General features: G+C 55.1%; 1 protein-coding gene across 4 annotated transcripts in view; it reads right to left on the bottom strand.

The window, feature by feature from the left end:
• Nucleotides 1-13,905, bottom strand: part of PARVB (parvin beta) — a 111,859-nt gene that overhangs the window by 7,672 nt on the left and 90,282 nt on the right. For 2 of the 4 annotated variants that reach the window (XM_067698340.1, XM_067698337.1), the window contains exons 9-11: nt 9,443-9,504; nt 6,850-6,918; nt 1,920-2,021 (exon numbers count right to left, since the gene is read on the bottom strand). In XM_067698340.1, coding sequence (XP_067554441.1) covers nt 1,920-2,021; nt 6,850-6,918; nt 9,443-9,504 — 233 coding nt within the window. Of the gene's footprint in view, nt 1-26; nt 1,401-1,919; nt 2,022-6,849; nt 6,919-9,442; nt 9,505-13,905 lie in introns of those variants that run through there. The other 2 variants (XM_067698338.1, XM_067698339.1) reach the window with 2 other exon arrangements.

The raw sequence follows: 13,905 nt of genomic DNA, 5'->3' as shown, positions 1-13,905 counted from the left end.
GAGGTGGTCAGGAAGACCTGGAGGTTAATAACCACCATGGCTCACGAGGAACCTCCCAGCGGTGGCGTGATGCCACGACGCCCTGTGGGGAGGAAAGCAGAGAATCCAGGGGTGGGAGCTGGGGGCTAACGTGGCCAGAGAAGGACCCTCCAGAAGGCCCCTTCCGAGGAGAGCTCCAGCGGCCCTTGGGTCCCCTCCTCGAGGGTCGATGGGCCAGCGCCACGCTGGGCACGGTCCCCTACAGCAGCCTTCCCTTCCTGGCTCCCGATCGGAGGCAAAGGTGGACCGAACAGGCCTCACACCTCCCAGGCCAGGGAGCGACTGACAGAGACTTTCATCCCGTCTCAAAGGGAAGGAGACCGAGTTGGGAGGGGACGCCCCTGCCCCTGCACCGAGCCTGTCCTGGAAAGAAGCCCAGCTCCAGACGGCCTGACTAAATTCACCCTTCTTGTCAGCCTTTGTACACATCTGAACAAAGAAAAGATCTCTCCAAAACAACGTTTCTGCAGCCAGCCACGTGGCCGGGAAATGCAAGATGAGCCCCGTCACCCAACTGTCTTGTCTTCTTGCTTCCTGACCAGCCCCGCAGAGCCCTGTGCATCCCCGCTCACCGCGGACGCAAACCTGCCAGGACCTCGCTGATCTGCTCTGATTCCATCTCAGCAGGCAAGACGGCAGCGGCATTTGGCCGCGAGCAAACCGCGCTCGAGGTGCCAGAAGTGGGCAGATTGATCAACACTGGCCCTGCTTCCATGTTTCTCTGAACTGCTGCCACCTGCTTGCATTGTCTGTCTCCCCAACTCACGGTCTAGCGCTTCGGGAAAATAAAATGACAGATGCTCTCGAGTTCAAGCAATACGGCCAGTCCACGAGCCAAATTTCTAAAAGCAACGCGCTAAATACTGCTGGGATGGCTGGACCTCGGGAAGCCCTGGCAGGAGGCAAACCACCTGGTCACAAGGGCATCCCAAATGTGAAGGTCATGCCCTTTGACCCGGACAATCCTCTTTGAGGGATTTTCCTAGAAAACAATCCACAGGAATGAAAAAAATATATTATACACACATACATATGTCTGTGTGTACCTATTCAAGACAATGCCTTATTGTTTTGTTTTTAAATACTTTTTAATAGATTATTTATTTTTGGCTGCGTTTGGGTCTTCATTGCTGTGCGCGGGCTTTTCTCTAGTTGCGGCGAGCGGGGGCTACTCTTCGTTGTGGTGCGCAGGCTTCTCATTGCGGTGGCTTCTCTTGTTGCGGAGCACGGGCTCTAGGTGCACAGGCTCAGTAGTTGTGGCACATGGGCTCTAGAGCACAGGTTCAGTAGTTGTGGCGCACGGGCTTAGTTGCCCCGCAGCATGTGGGATCTTCCTGGACCAGGGCTCGAACCTGTGTCCCCTGCATTGGCAGGCGGATTCTTAACCATTGCGCCACCAGGGAAGTCCCTGCCTTATTGTTTTAATAGTGAAAAAGAAACAAGTTGATCGCCCAAAAGTGGGGAAGAGGGAGACTGTGACCTCAGAGCCACTCCATAGACTTTGTGCTGCCACTTAAGATGGCATATATAGGAAGTTCATGAAGCGGCAGGAAAACCAGACAGAATGTCTGTGTGTCACGAACAGGGGAGGGATTTGCAACTCTACTGACCTTTGGCCACAATGATTAAAACCAGCATCGTCCCGGGGGAAAGACCCGAAGAGAAGGAGACACACGACACCTGGATGCGTCAGGCGCTGCCCACGGGTTTCCTTCCTTTCCTGAGGGTCACGTCTAATTGCAATACCGTTTTCTGGGCAGTACTTATTTTTTGGAGAATGCAGCTGGACTCCAGAAAGAGTGGTCGGGGGATTCTACCCTGTGCCCTTGGACGAGCGCATCCCGGGCCACTCCCGGGATGGAGACCACGCATGCACGTACCTTCTGATCGAAGCTGTCCGGGGTCAGGTAGAAGTTGTGCAGGGGTACGAAGTAGTCTTCCAGAAGCCCCATGAGTAGAACCAGGTACACGCCATCTGCAAACTACAGAGGGACACGTGGGGATGTTTCTGGGCCACGCACGGAGTCAGTGAATGAGCTGCAGCCACTCGAAAGGAGGAAAATGTTTTAAAGTAAAAAAAAAATCCATCCCTTGCTGAGGAGAGCGAGCCTGCAGTCAGGTGAAGGACGAGGGAGCAAAGCGCGTGCTCGGGATTGGATGTGATGACCTGTGTGTCTGGGATGGAGCGCCGCTGCGTGGAGAGAAGCAGACCACTGACCTTGGGGATAACGCTAGCTCCCAACTCTCTGGGCTGTCGTGGGTACCCTGCGGGGCGGGAGGGGGAGGGGTGGAGCAAGGAGCGCCCAGCACGCAGGGAGCGCGCCATCAGCGAGCAGGGGCCTGTGGGCACGGTTAATCCACACCCTGCAGGGCGCCCTAGGCTTCGGTTTGGGGTTTGCTGCCCCGTTCTGCTTGCTCGCTTTGTCAGCTGCCTGAGTTCCTCCTTCTAGCGGTATTCACAGCATAGGAAGAGACCCTCCCGTGCCCCGGTGACGACGAGCTTCTGCCTGCACCCGGCACGCGGGTCCGTCCTAGCTGGGCCCGAATCAGCAGCCTGCAGCCTTACCCCACACCCCCAGCCCCTCAACCTGCTACCCGGCCCAGCGCCACCTCCCATGCACGGGAGGGGCCCAGGAATCTAGAGTCAAAGACTGTGCTCTTTGCCGGGGCCCCTCACCCCACTCCGCTGCCCACCGCCCAATGAGCCAGGACAGGGAGCAACTGCTCCTTTTACAGATAAAGTGATGGAGACCAATGAGGGCAGGACAACCTGCCAGAGGGGAGGAGGGGACCAAGGCTCAGGAGGCAGAGCCTGGTCTCTGGGACATGGACCAGCCCCACCCCCCAGCCCCCGGGGCGGGGCAGGGAGGGCAGGACCCGCCCATCCTCCCAGAGGGCAGACATGGTATCTCTGAGGCCTCCTGCAGATCGAGGACTCGTGAGGACCCCAGCCTCCAGATTCTGGAACTGTGTGGTCCGATATGGTAGCCACTGGCCACATGTGCCTAGTGAAATTTTTTACGAAATTTTTTTTTAACTTATTAATTTATTTATTTGGCTGCAACGGGTCTCCGTTGAGGCATGCGGGATCTTTCGTTGCGGCACACGGGCTTCTCTCTAGTTGTGGCGCGGGCTCAGTAGCTGCGGCATGTGGGATCTTAGTTCCCCTGCCCAGGGATTGAACCCGCTTCCCCTGCATTGGAAGGTGGATTCTTAACCACTGGACCACCAGGGAAGTCCCTTTACAAACCTTTTTGAATGATGTTGGCTTATTTCGGTAAAACGTACTTAACACGAAATGTACCATTTTAACCATTTGTCAGCGTGCATTTCAGTCATATTCTGTACAGTCACGTTGTTGTGCAACCAATCTCCAGAACTCTTAAGTTTCAATTTAAAAAAATTTAAATAAAATACAAACTTCGGCTCGTCAGTCACACAGGCCCCATTTCAAGTGCTTGACAGCCACACGTGGCCAGTGGCTACTGTGTCAGATGGTGCAGTGATAGGACGTTTCCATCACTAAAGAAAGTTTCACTGGCCAGCCCTGGGCTAGAAGGCTGCCACGCAGGACAGCTGGACAGCTGCAAGGGGCCGACACCCAGGAGGCTTTCGGCTTCCTGAGACCAGCAACCGCAGTGGTAGAAAGAGAACCTGCAGAAGCGAGGACGTTTTTATTAAAGGCAACAGCGGCAGCTCCCTCCACCATCACAGCCAGGCGGCCGAGGATAAAAAGTCAAAATCCCAAGCCTCCAACATCAGAAAGCCCTGTCCTCTGGAAGGGGAAGGGGACGCTAAGGAACAGCCCAAGGCAGACAGACACGATCATAACGTGTGAACGGGCAGGTCCTTCCTGGGCAGAGCGCTCCAGACCCTGGTTTAACGTGATCTGATCGACCCTCTGCCTGCGCGTCACGAGGTTCACGCTTCCACGCCATGCAGACGTCACCTACTCAGCTCCTGTTCTGGCCGACAGTGCTGGTGGAATGTTCTGGCAGCTCTTGCCCCCTCCCCGGCAACACTGAGCCAGCCCACCCCCAAAACCGCTCTCTCACCAACACTGAGCCATTTCCAGGGATACAGAAGAATCCAGCCCCATCACCTGCCGGGAGGCGTGGGGAATGGGTGTTGAGGTGCCAAGATGCCTGGAGAGCCTTTGCTGATCTCCAAGGCATCTTCTAACCCACCCTGGGACCCCCATGTCACAGGAGTGTGGGAGAGATGGTCACGCAGAAAGGAAGGCAGGGGAGGGATGGGGTACCAGGAGGGTGAGGGCCAGGCGGAGCACGCCGGCTTATCAGCAAATGAGTGGGACCCTCGGTTTTCACACGCGCAAGAGCAGTGGCCCTCCGACGGGGTGCCCTCACTCAGCATCCAGGGTGCGGCTCTGCAGGAGACGGAAATCCCCAGGAGGCCCACCGCTGTCTTCATGCGCGTGTATTACTGACCTTTCAAATGCATTTTCTCCATTCCAGTTTAAACATGTGGGGAGTGGTTCAAAGAGGAACTGGCTCAGTATCACAGAGCTAGGAAGCTGCCCACAATATAAAAGTGGTTTTAAAAAGAAAGGAGAACACACACACACACACACACACACACACACACACGCACGCACACACCCTGAGCAGGAATTTGAGCCTCTGACTTCCAGGACATCGAGACTTTAATGATGAACATATTTATCAAAATACCCAGAATCCTTTGCCACAAAAGGAAAACAGTCTGCATTTCTATGGCCAGTGATCTTTCCTGGTGGACCGCTGGTTCAAAATAGTTTTAAGATATTACTTCATATTGTGCGGCGATAGAAAAAAAAAAAAGGACATACTGAGTAAATAGAGATCAATGCAAATTGAAGTTTAGAGTCTCAGCCTAAGATGTCTGGCTATTAATACTGCTGTGCAGGCCCACCTGGGCAGTGCCAGTCGGAAAGAGTTGGCGAGGATGTGGGTTCTCGACAGCGCCAATGAGAGTTTCAGGCGGGCAAACCTTCCTGGGCCCTCCGTGTTACCACGGAGAAATGCTCTAACGACCCCATTTCTAGAAGTTTATCCTGAGGAAGCAGACAAGGGCACAAACAGCTGTGTGCAAAGATGCCCACTGAACAGCTATGTACAAGATCGGCAAACGTCCCATCATGAGGACTGGGTTTAGACGCACAACACAGCCTTAGAACAGAATAGAAGGCAGCTATTAAAAGTGACAAACACAGACAGACCAGACAACACAAAAAGGACTAGACAGAAACACATACACACTCACACAAGAACATGCCCACACTATTTAGTAACAAAAAACACTTTACAAAACAGCTGTACAGGAGGACCCATTGCCATTTCAAAAAATACACTTACGCCTACAAACCATCTAGAAAAATACACATCCGACCATTAACTGTAGTTCATTACCTCTGGAGAGGATGACGGGAGAGTTTAGGGGGAGTACACAAAAGGACTGTTGCTTTTCAATGAGTACACTTCTGAACTGTTAAGATTTCAAGCCGCAAATAATCAGAGGATAAATGTGCAATTTTTTAGTAAACGGATAAAAAAAATAAGTGTGTTTGCAAACAATGCACAAATAAATACACACATTAAAAACGGCCCATTCGGCTTTCAAACACAGACCCGTGCTGCCCACGATGCGCTATCCGTGCAGAGAAATGACGTGGAATAAAATCCCCAGCACCGCTATCCCTGGGTGATGGGATTACGGATGACTTTTATTTGTTTTGCTTATCTGCATTTTCAGACATTTCTACAATGAGCCTGAATTACTTTTTTAATTAGAAAAGCAAATGAGAAGAGTTAAAGAAAGAGAAAGGAATGAATGCCATCGCCCAGGGGTCTGAGAAGCGCCAGCTGCGCATTAGAGAAATCGGCACTGAGAACACAAAAGACGCCAAGTTCAGGCACGCAGTTAATCCCGGGAAAACTATATTTTGTCTTTAACGCTTGCCGAGCACGCGAAACATTTTCACGACGGTGCTTCCGCTCTGAGTGGGGGTGGGGAAGTATACTTTCTATATTTACTGTAGGAGAAACGCTTTGTATGTACTCATTAGAGGGATATTAGCAAGCACTCGCTAGATGCCAGCCGCTGCGCTGCGCGCAGGACGGCCACCGACAGCAGAAGCAGGGGGGGCCGGGACACTCCAGACTGAGGGACCCATACACGCACAGGCTCTTTGGTGAAGGTGCGATGGCATCTTGGAGGGTGTTAAGCTTGAATTGTATCCCCCCGCCAAAAAAAGATGTGTTGGGATCCTAACCCCCAGAATCTGTGAACGTGAATTTATTTGGAAAACCAGGGTCTTTGCGGAAGTCCTCACGGTAAGATGAGGTCATTGGGGTGGGTCTTCATCCAACGTGACTGTGTTTTTACAGAAAGGGAAAATTTGGATACAACACCCACAAGGAGGCCGAGATCGGGATGAAAACATCTAATGACCCAAGGAACGCTAAAAATTACCAGCAAGCCACCAGGAGGTGGGGGAGAGCCTGGAACAGATCCCTGCTCAGAGCCTCAGAAGGAACCAGCCCTGCAGACACCTTGATCTGGGACTTCCGAACTCCAGAACTATGAAGACATAAATGTTTGTTGTTTAAGGTACTAGCTAAGGTAGCCCCAAGAAATTAAGACAGAGGGTCTGGGGGAAGGCCAGGATGGCTGGGGCTGGGGCTTTCCTGGCTGTGGGATGGGCATTCCTTGTTAGACAAACGCACTTTGTTCACACGGCCCGCCGGGGATCAGAAAGCCGGCTGAAAATGACACCGGACAAAGGGTCCTTCAGCCCAGAACACAGCTTACCTGGGTCTCTAGTTCCGTCACCTCCAAATTCAGCTTGTTCAGGTGCTTGTTCACAAATGTGATGAGAGACTGCAAAGCAAAGAGACACGGGAACCGTGAGCAAGAGATCCAGCTCCCACGTTGGGGGACAGATGTGACATTTGCCATCACTGGCTTTATGCAACGCTTCCATCATCTCCTCTGTTTGCTAAAATAAAATGCTCGTGTTTAAAGCGAAATGTTCTTACAATAACCCTTGGTTTTAATGGGATAATGCCTAAATCTATCCCAGCTGGGGAAGAAACGTACATCTCTGTTCCCCAGCCCATGTGCACACACGCAATCCACACACATACCACATTTAACAACCCTACAGAAGAATAATCAGTGCCCTCAAGAAGGATATAACTGTCAGGGGGAGATAAATGCTTAAATGTAGGCTAGATGTAACCCTGAACTACAAAAGACTGAGAGAGAAAGGCTGCCTGGGGCCACACCCATCACAGTGTCAGTAAAGGATGAAACGCCAGAGATTTTCTGAGCCCTGGTTTATACGTACATAGGGCCACTGGCTTCTCCTCTCTGGCAAAAGTTTAAAACTTGCCACGTGTAACTTTTCTCGGTAATCAAACCCAACTTTCATGGAAACTCAACCCCAACCCCACCTCTGCCTACCCTGGACATGATGTCATCCCTTTTTCATTCCACCCAAATCTACCCTGTGCCAGGCACTTTGCTTCTTGCTAGAGACACGAGACAGTAACTAAGACAGAGCCCCACCCTGAAGAGTCCGAGGCACAATTCTCCACATACACACCCAGCGGAGGCCACGGAGAATCGAGAGAAACGGCAAAGCCCGTGAAACATACAATGGCGGGGCGGGGCGGGGCGGGGGGTGTTGATGAGAAGTGCGTGGGTCCCTGGAAGATGTGGCGCGGGGGGTAGCATTTGAGCTGGGGGGTGAGCCAAGTGGGAGATGAGAGTGTGGGGAGAGGGCAGAGCAGCCACCCAGGCCACGTACACACGTGCGAACCCTCCGGCACCTTCCGGCTGCGGCTGGATGTGGGCGGGATGGGAGAGAGTAGGAGGGCATGACCTTGGAGGGACCTGGAGAGGTGGACGGGAGCCCCGAACACAACAGTTCCCAGTGTGGGAGTGGGAAAGGGCCAGACTGGAAGCAGGAAGCTGTCGGGCAACTAAAGGATTTTGTCTTGGTCATTGCTGGGGTCCCCCCAGCGTTCCTTTTCAAAGAATAAATCAGCATCAGATCTACCGAAAGACAACATTACTCCACATCACATTCAACTCCACCTAGCAACTATCTACTTCGAGCCAGGTCCTCGCACAGGGAGGTCGCGTCGTATTCTCACAGCGTCTGCCTCTGTCCTGACAGATGGGAAACCTGCCGCGAGGGGTTATAATCTGCCCAGGTCACACAGCCTGTAAGTGGGCGGAGGGGGGATCGTGGCAGGTATGAATCCTCTTCTTGTGCATCCACTGAATACGTTCCGTCAGGTTTCTGGGGGTCGGATGTGGCCGGGGGCGGGTTGGGGGGCAATGCTCTGAGGCCCCAGGGTATGTCTCTCGTGACCCGAGAATGCTAAGACAGCTCCGCCCCAGAAGGACCACTGGGATGGTTCTGCCAGCCTTTTGCAAAGTGCTTCAAGAACTAACAATCTCATTGTCCCAGCCTGGACCAACATTTTCCAAACATGGGTTCCATGGGAATTTAATATGTTCTATCCCCAAATAAATAAACAGATCTCACTACGGACAAACATGCTTGGAAAATGCTTCCTACTAAGCCCCCTCTTGGAGAATTGCAAAGCATGTCAGCATATTAAAGGCTCTGAGAAGTCCCGCATTAAGAAACCTGTGTGGGGAAATTGTCCAAGACAGACAGCTCTCTCCCCAGGGTTAAGGGCTCAGACTTTATAGGCTCAGATCCATCCCACTGCTGCCTTCCTGAATGAGAGGCCTACAGATGCTCAGATAACTCGATGTGCAGCGAGTCTTGATTCTTTTGGACGGAGAGCAAGGCTTCCGGGCAGATCCCCTTGGAAGCTCGCTATTCCCCAGCCTGACTCCGGAGCCTCGTTCACACGGTTTTGTCCGGTTTTGTCCATCCGTAGACCGACCAGCAGGCTGCCTGGGCTGAGGAAGGGCCTCTCCTCTGTGCTCCCGTCTGGGAGAGACGGGCCAAATGCAGCTCAGAACAGCTCTGCTAGCAACGCCTGCTCGTTTACCAGACACGTCGTGAATGCGGCTTCAGTGTAACGAGGCCAGCCCGAGCCAGCAAGCTGACACGCTGAAAAACATTTCCACATTGAAAAAAAGCCTCGATTCGGAATGAACCGCCCCCCGGTGCCGGTGGGGTAATTCACTCCACAGCAGCGGGGTGGGTGGGCAGGAAGATACCCAGGAGCAGAGATGCTGAGTTAAAAGGTGCTAATTTTATGCACTGCAGTTACGCTTTTGAATAATTACACTTCAATCCATGTGGCAAACATTTCAGAGATTTCAAACCTTTTCCCACCTTCTTCCCGGCATGGAGTGTTCATGCCGTGAGAAAAGCCCAGGGACAGAGGGAAACACAGCTGGATAGAGAGCTCACCTTCTTCACGACACTGAGCTTGTCCGGGGCGTGGTCGAACAGCGTGTCAAAGGCGTCCCGCTCTGCAGAGACACAGAGAAGGGTTTAAGGAGACACCCGTGCTGCTCTAATCCCCACCCGCCCGGGGGCCAGGCAGCTTCTAATCCCTCTGATGTTCAGCCTGCCCAGAATCCTTTGCGTTCCTGCCAGAACCGAGGGGCGGGTGCTGATGAGAAGCAAAAGCAAGGAAAAGATGCTCTGAAGGGTCCTTCTAACTTGGTTTCTATCTTTCAACCTACAATACGGGGGTAGCGTTTGGACAGCTGCCCCCATCACATCCTAGGACTTGAGGCGTCCTTGCCTCTCTCCCTTTCCTCACACTCCTTGTCTTATTGGTAAATCTTATCAGTAAATCTGACCACCTCCCCCACTGGTCATGGCTGCCAACCCCATACAAGCCCCATCTCCCCTCACCGGGGGCGGTGGGCAGCTACAACTTCCTGCTGAATCGGTCTCCCTCCTACACTCCCAGCCCCTCCCATCCATTCTCCCTCGCAGGCACAGTGAGCCCCTTAAAGTGTAAATGGATCATTTCTTCCCCACCCCTGCCCGGACTAAAACTATCCACCAGCGTCTCATCACTCTCAGGATAAAATTCACTCTCTCTCTCATGGGCCCATAGGGTCCAGCGAGCTCAGCATCACCTCCCCCCGCAACACACTCGCCCTCCCTGACCTCACTCCACCCACCAGCTTGCCCCTGCTCCTCCATCACACGCCCACCGCAGGGCCTTTGCACCTGCTGTTGACCAGCCTCACCGCCATAGGTTGCTCTGAGATGTCACCTCCTCTGAGGGGCCTTCCAGGACCATCTGCTTCTAAAGGAGCACCCCACTTCTGCTATCTGTCCTCTTACCCTGGTGCAATTTTCATAGCACCTATTCGCTACTTGAGAGCACATTTTATTTTTCTTTATCTGCTGGACTGTCAGCTCCTTGCAGGCCGGATCACTGTCTCACTTGTTCCCTGCACTGTCATCAGCCCCAGAACAGTGAAGGGCCCACAGCCCGTGCTCAGAACAAAGGAAAGAGCCAGGAAGTCTGCTCAGGATCCCTCTCCAGCTGTTCCCCCCGGGGTGTCCACCTCTGCTGGAGCACCTGCAGGGCCTGAAGTGACCCGTTCCACCGTGTCCCAGGGACCTTCCTTCTGCCAGGGACCCAGACCCACTCTAACTGCCACGCCTGGGCTCAACCATGTCCTCCAAATTAACACAGGATCAGCCCCTTCGCTTTCAGTGGTGAGGTCACGGGAGGCCGAGGCAACAGAGCTCTCAGTGGACAAGACAGGAGCAGGGCTGGCTGGGGGCCGGGGGCCTGGTTCTAGCCAGACGCTGCCACAGCGGGTCACGTGGGGGCAGAGCCCATTGTGCCCTGGAGCCCAGGCAGGAGGGCTGAGGTCTCCAGGGTGGATACAGCACTGTGGGGAGTCGCTGCCAGGCCCGAGGGGCTGGGGGAGGAGGGCATCTGGAAGGCCCTGGGGCCCCCACTCCTGTCCTCAGGAGCCACCCATCCCCCCAGGCTGCCTGTGGGTGGTATCTGCTCAGACGACCTCGGCCAGCAGAGACGCCCTCTATTACTTGCTGGGGCTTGGACCCAAACGCTAGCATGGTGTGCTGGGGCGCTGGGGTAGGAAGACCCCTCCACGTGTCTGGAGGGGGCTGGAGCCCAGAACCAGAGATAACCCAGGGCCTGCTTCAGGACAACGCTGCCTGACCCAGGGAGAGGGGTGTGGGGAGAAATGGCAAAGAGCAGGCAGGTCGGGACTCGGTGAGCCGGAGCTGGGGCTTCCGAAGGAGGCATCCCAGCCACTCCCCCGAGGCTGCCCCAAAAGACATGCCCTCAGCATCACAGGCCAGGGCCCCGGCAGGCGGCTCACGCCCTCGTCCAGCCCAGACCAGGTAGCCGCCTCCTCGGCCTCGGGGGCGGGTGGCAGGAAGGAAGGTGAGAGGCAAAGAGGAAGGCGTGTGTGTGCGGTGTGTGTGGTGTGCGTGTGGTGTGCACACACACGTGTAACACATGGGTGGGGAGTGCGTTCGGGAGAGGGGCACGCCACTTTTTCACCTAAAGGCCAACAGCGACCAAGAGGCCCGGCCCCGCAGAACGCCCTCATCCAGCTTGCCTACCGCAGCAGCTGTAAATTATTTTTATAATCCTCTAAGCCGGATTATACTCAAAAAGACAGTCTGCTAAGAGCGGGGGAGAAAAGCTAAATCTTTACAAAGCAAAACACAAACTCTGAATGCAGCTTAAGAAAACCCCCAGGAGGAGAGCAGCCTTGACGTCAGCTGGGTGGCAGAGTCAGGGCGGCAGGGCAGCCATCGCAGGGACTGGAGGCCAGCGCCCCTGCGCCCCGCTCACCTGCGCCCGGGGGACTAAATGGCATCACGGCCGGGTGTGTGCGGCCTTGGGAATGAAAACAGATACAGCTGAGAGCCTGGAGCCCGTGGCGTAGGCAAAGCGCTTCCCGCCATGAGGCCCGAGTGAACAGTCCCGAGGCTCGCTGTCAGTGTAAGAATTAAGCAAGATGGTGAATGAAGGGCCAAGCCACTGCCGGGCAGGTGCGCCACCGATGCTCAGTTCACTGATGCCTTCTCATCTTACCCCGCAGCCACAGGGGTGAACAGGGAGCCATCCCGCCCCCGGGAGGGGCACAGGCTGGGGGAGACAGTACAAAAGCACGGGTACCACAAAGGCCTGCAAGATGCAGAAAGCGGCCAGATCAGCCAGGGGCCCAGTGGCCACCCAAGGTCAACTTTCAGGGCCGCTTAGTTTGCTCCAAACAAAGGGGTTTTTGATTGAGTCAACGTTTTTTAAGTTGGAAGATCTGTCCAAAAGTTCTGAATTTCTGGACCCTCTTGAAGAAATGGAAGCTGAGGCAACAGTGAACCTTCTTCCCCGCTCTCCCCAGATCAATGAGCCGCCCGTGGAAGCGGGGGCACAGACTCCCCCGTTTGCCCCAGACCCCGGAACTCCCCACCGCACACAACACGGGGGCTGAGGGCAGCCCTTCATCGTTCGATATTCCAGCCACTTCCCTCTTCCGTGTGACCGGCCTGCTCTCTGAGGCACCTGAGCCTGGGGACGTGGACACAGGCCCGGGGTCAGAGGAAGGCTTCACACGGGAGCCACGACGTTTGAGCCGGGGCAAGAGAAGGAGCAAGGGCGTTCCAGGCAGAGGGAGCAGAAAGCCAAGAGTGGGTTCCAGAGGGTGAGGCCTGCGGGGGCGGGGGGAGGCTAAGAGGGCTGGGTCCCTCGACAGGGTGAGCAGCTGTGGAGGGTGGTGACCAGGAATGGCGTGATCCAGCTGCGGTGTTAGCAGAAACGGGGAGGTGCGATGGGGAGAGACCAGGGGCTACAAGGAGACCAGGAAGAAGAGGAAGAAAGCTTCTCCTCTCTTCTCCCCAACTTCCTGAAGCCCGGGAGGGGGAGGGGCGCCTGCGGAGGAGAGGCAGCCGGCAAGCCCGTTGCCATGGAGATCAGGCTGCAGCTCCCCAGCTCCCCTGGGGAGAGAAGGGCCTCGCATCCACTTCAGCCAGGACAGTGATGCCAGCAGGAGGTGGGGAGGGGGAGGGGGGCTCCTGGGGGAGGTGCAGCGTGGACCCCCCCATCCCCCACCACCGAGGCCGAGAACTCGGCTCCTAGTGAAGCTACCCGCCCCCACAACCCCTGCCCCGGGCAGACATTAGCCAAGCAAAGAGGGTCTGCCTGTTGTTTCGGAAGCTTCTGGAACATGTGCAGCCCAGGGCTGGGGCTGCACTCGGGGAAGACATGCTCCAGCCCACAGGATGCTTACAGCTCAAGGAGCCACATGTGAAGGGAAAGAGCGAAGGGCCAAGCGAGAGTCCCCGACTGTCCAGACCCCCTGGGCCTGGCAGGCAGGGCGCAAAGCAAAGTGCTCCCAGTGAGCAAAGAGACGAACAAAGAAATCATTAAGCAGGTGGGCGGGGGGTGGCAAGCCAGGGGACGGATGGTGATTCAGGCCGGGGGCTCAGGGAGGGCCTCCCTGGTAAGTGGAGCTGGAGATGCTGAGGGAGTGAGCCACGGAGGGATCTAGAGGGAGAGCATTTCCGGCCGAGGCTACTGAGAGTACAAAACTGGAAGGGGGGGCTTCCCTGGTGGCACAGTGGTCCAGGAAGATCCCACATGCCGGGAGCAACTAAGCCCTCGTGCCACAACTACTGAAGCCCGCGCGCCTAGAGCCCGCGCTCCGCAACAAGAGAAGCCACCGCAGTGAGAAGCCCGCGCACCACAATGAAGAGTAGCCCCCACTCGCCACAACTAGAGAAAGCCCGCACGCAGCAACAAAGACCCAGCGTAGCCAAAAATAAACAAAATTAAATAAAGAAATTAAGAAAAAAAAAGCTGGAAGGGGGAGCCCCGGGGTGCTGTTGTGGGTGACAGACATGCAGGCGGAGGAAGGAGGGCA

This window comes from Pseudorca crassidens, chromosome 11 (assembly GCF_039906515.1).
Source record: "Pseudorca crassidens isolate mPseCra1 chromosome 11, mPseCra1.hap1, whole genome shotgun sequence".
Taxonomy (NCBI): domain Eukaryota; kingdom Metazoa; phylum Chordata; class Mammalia; order Artiodactyla; family Delphinidae; genus Pseudorca; species Pseudorca crassidens.
The sequence above is the reverse complement of the archived record's forward strand: the minus strand, read 5'-3'. Positions and strand labels throughout refer to the sequence as shown.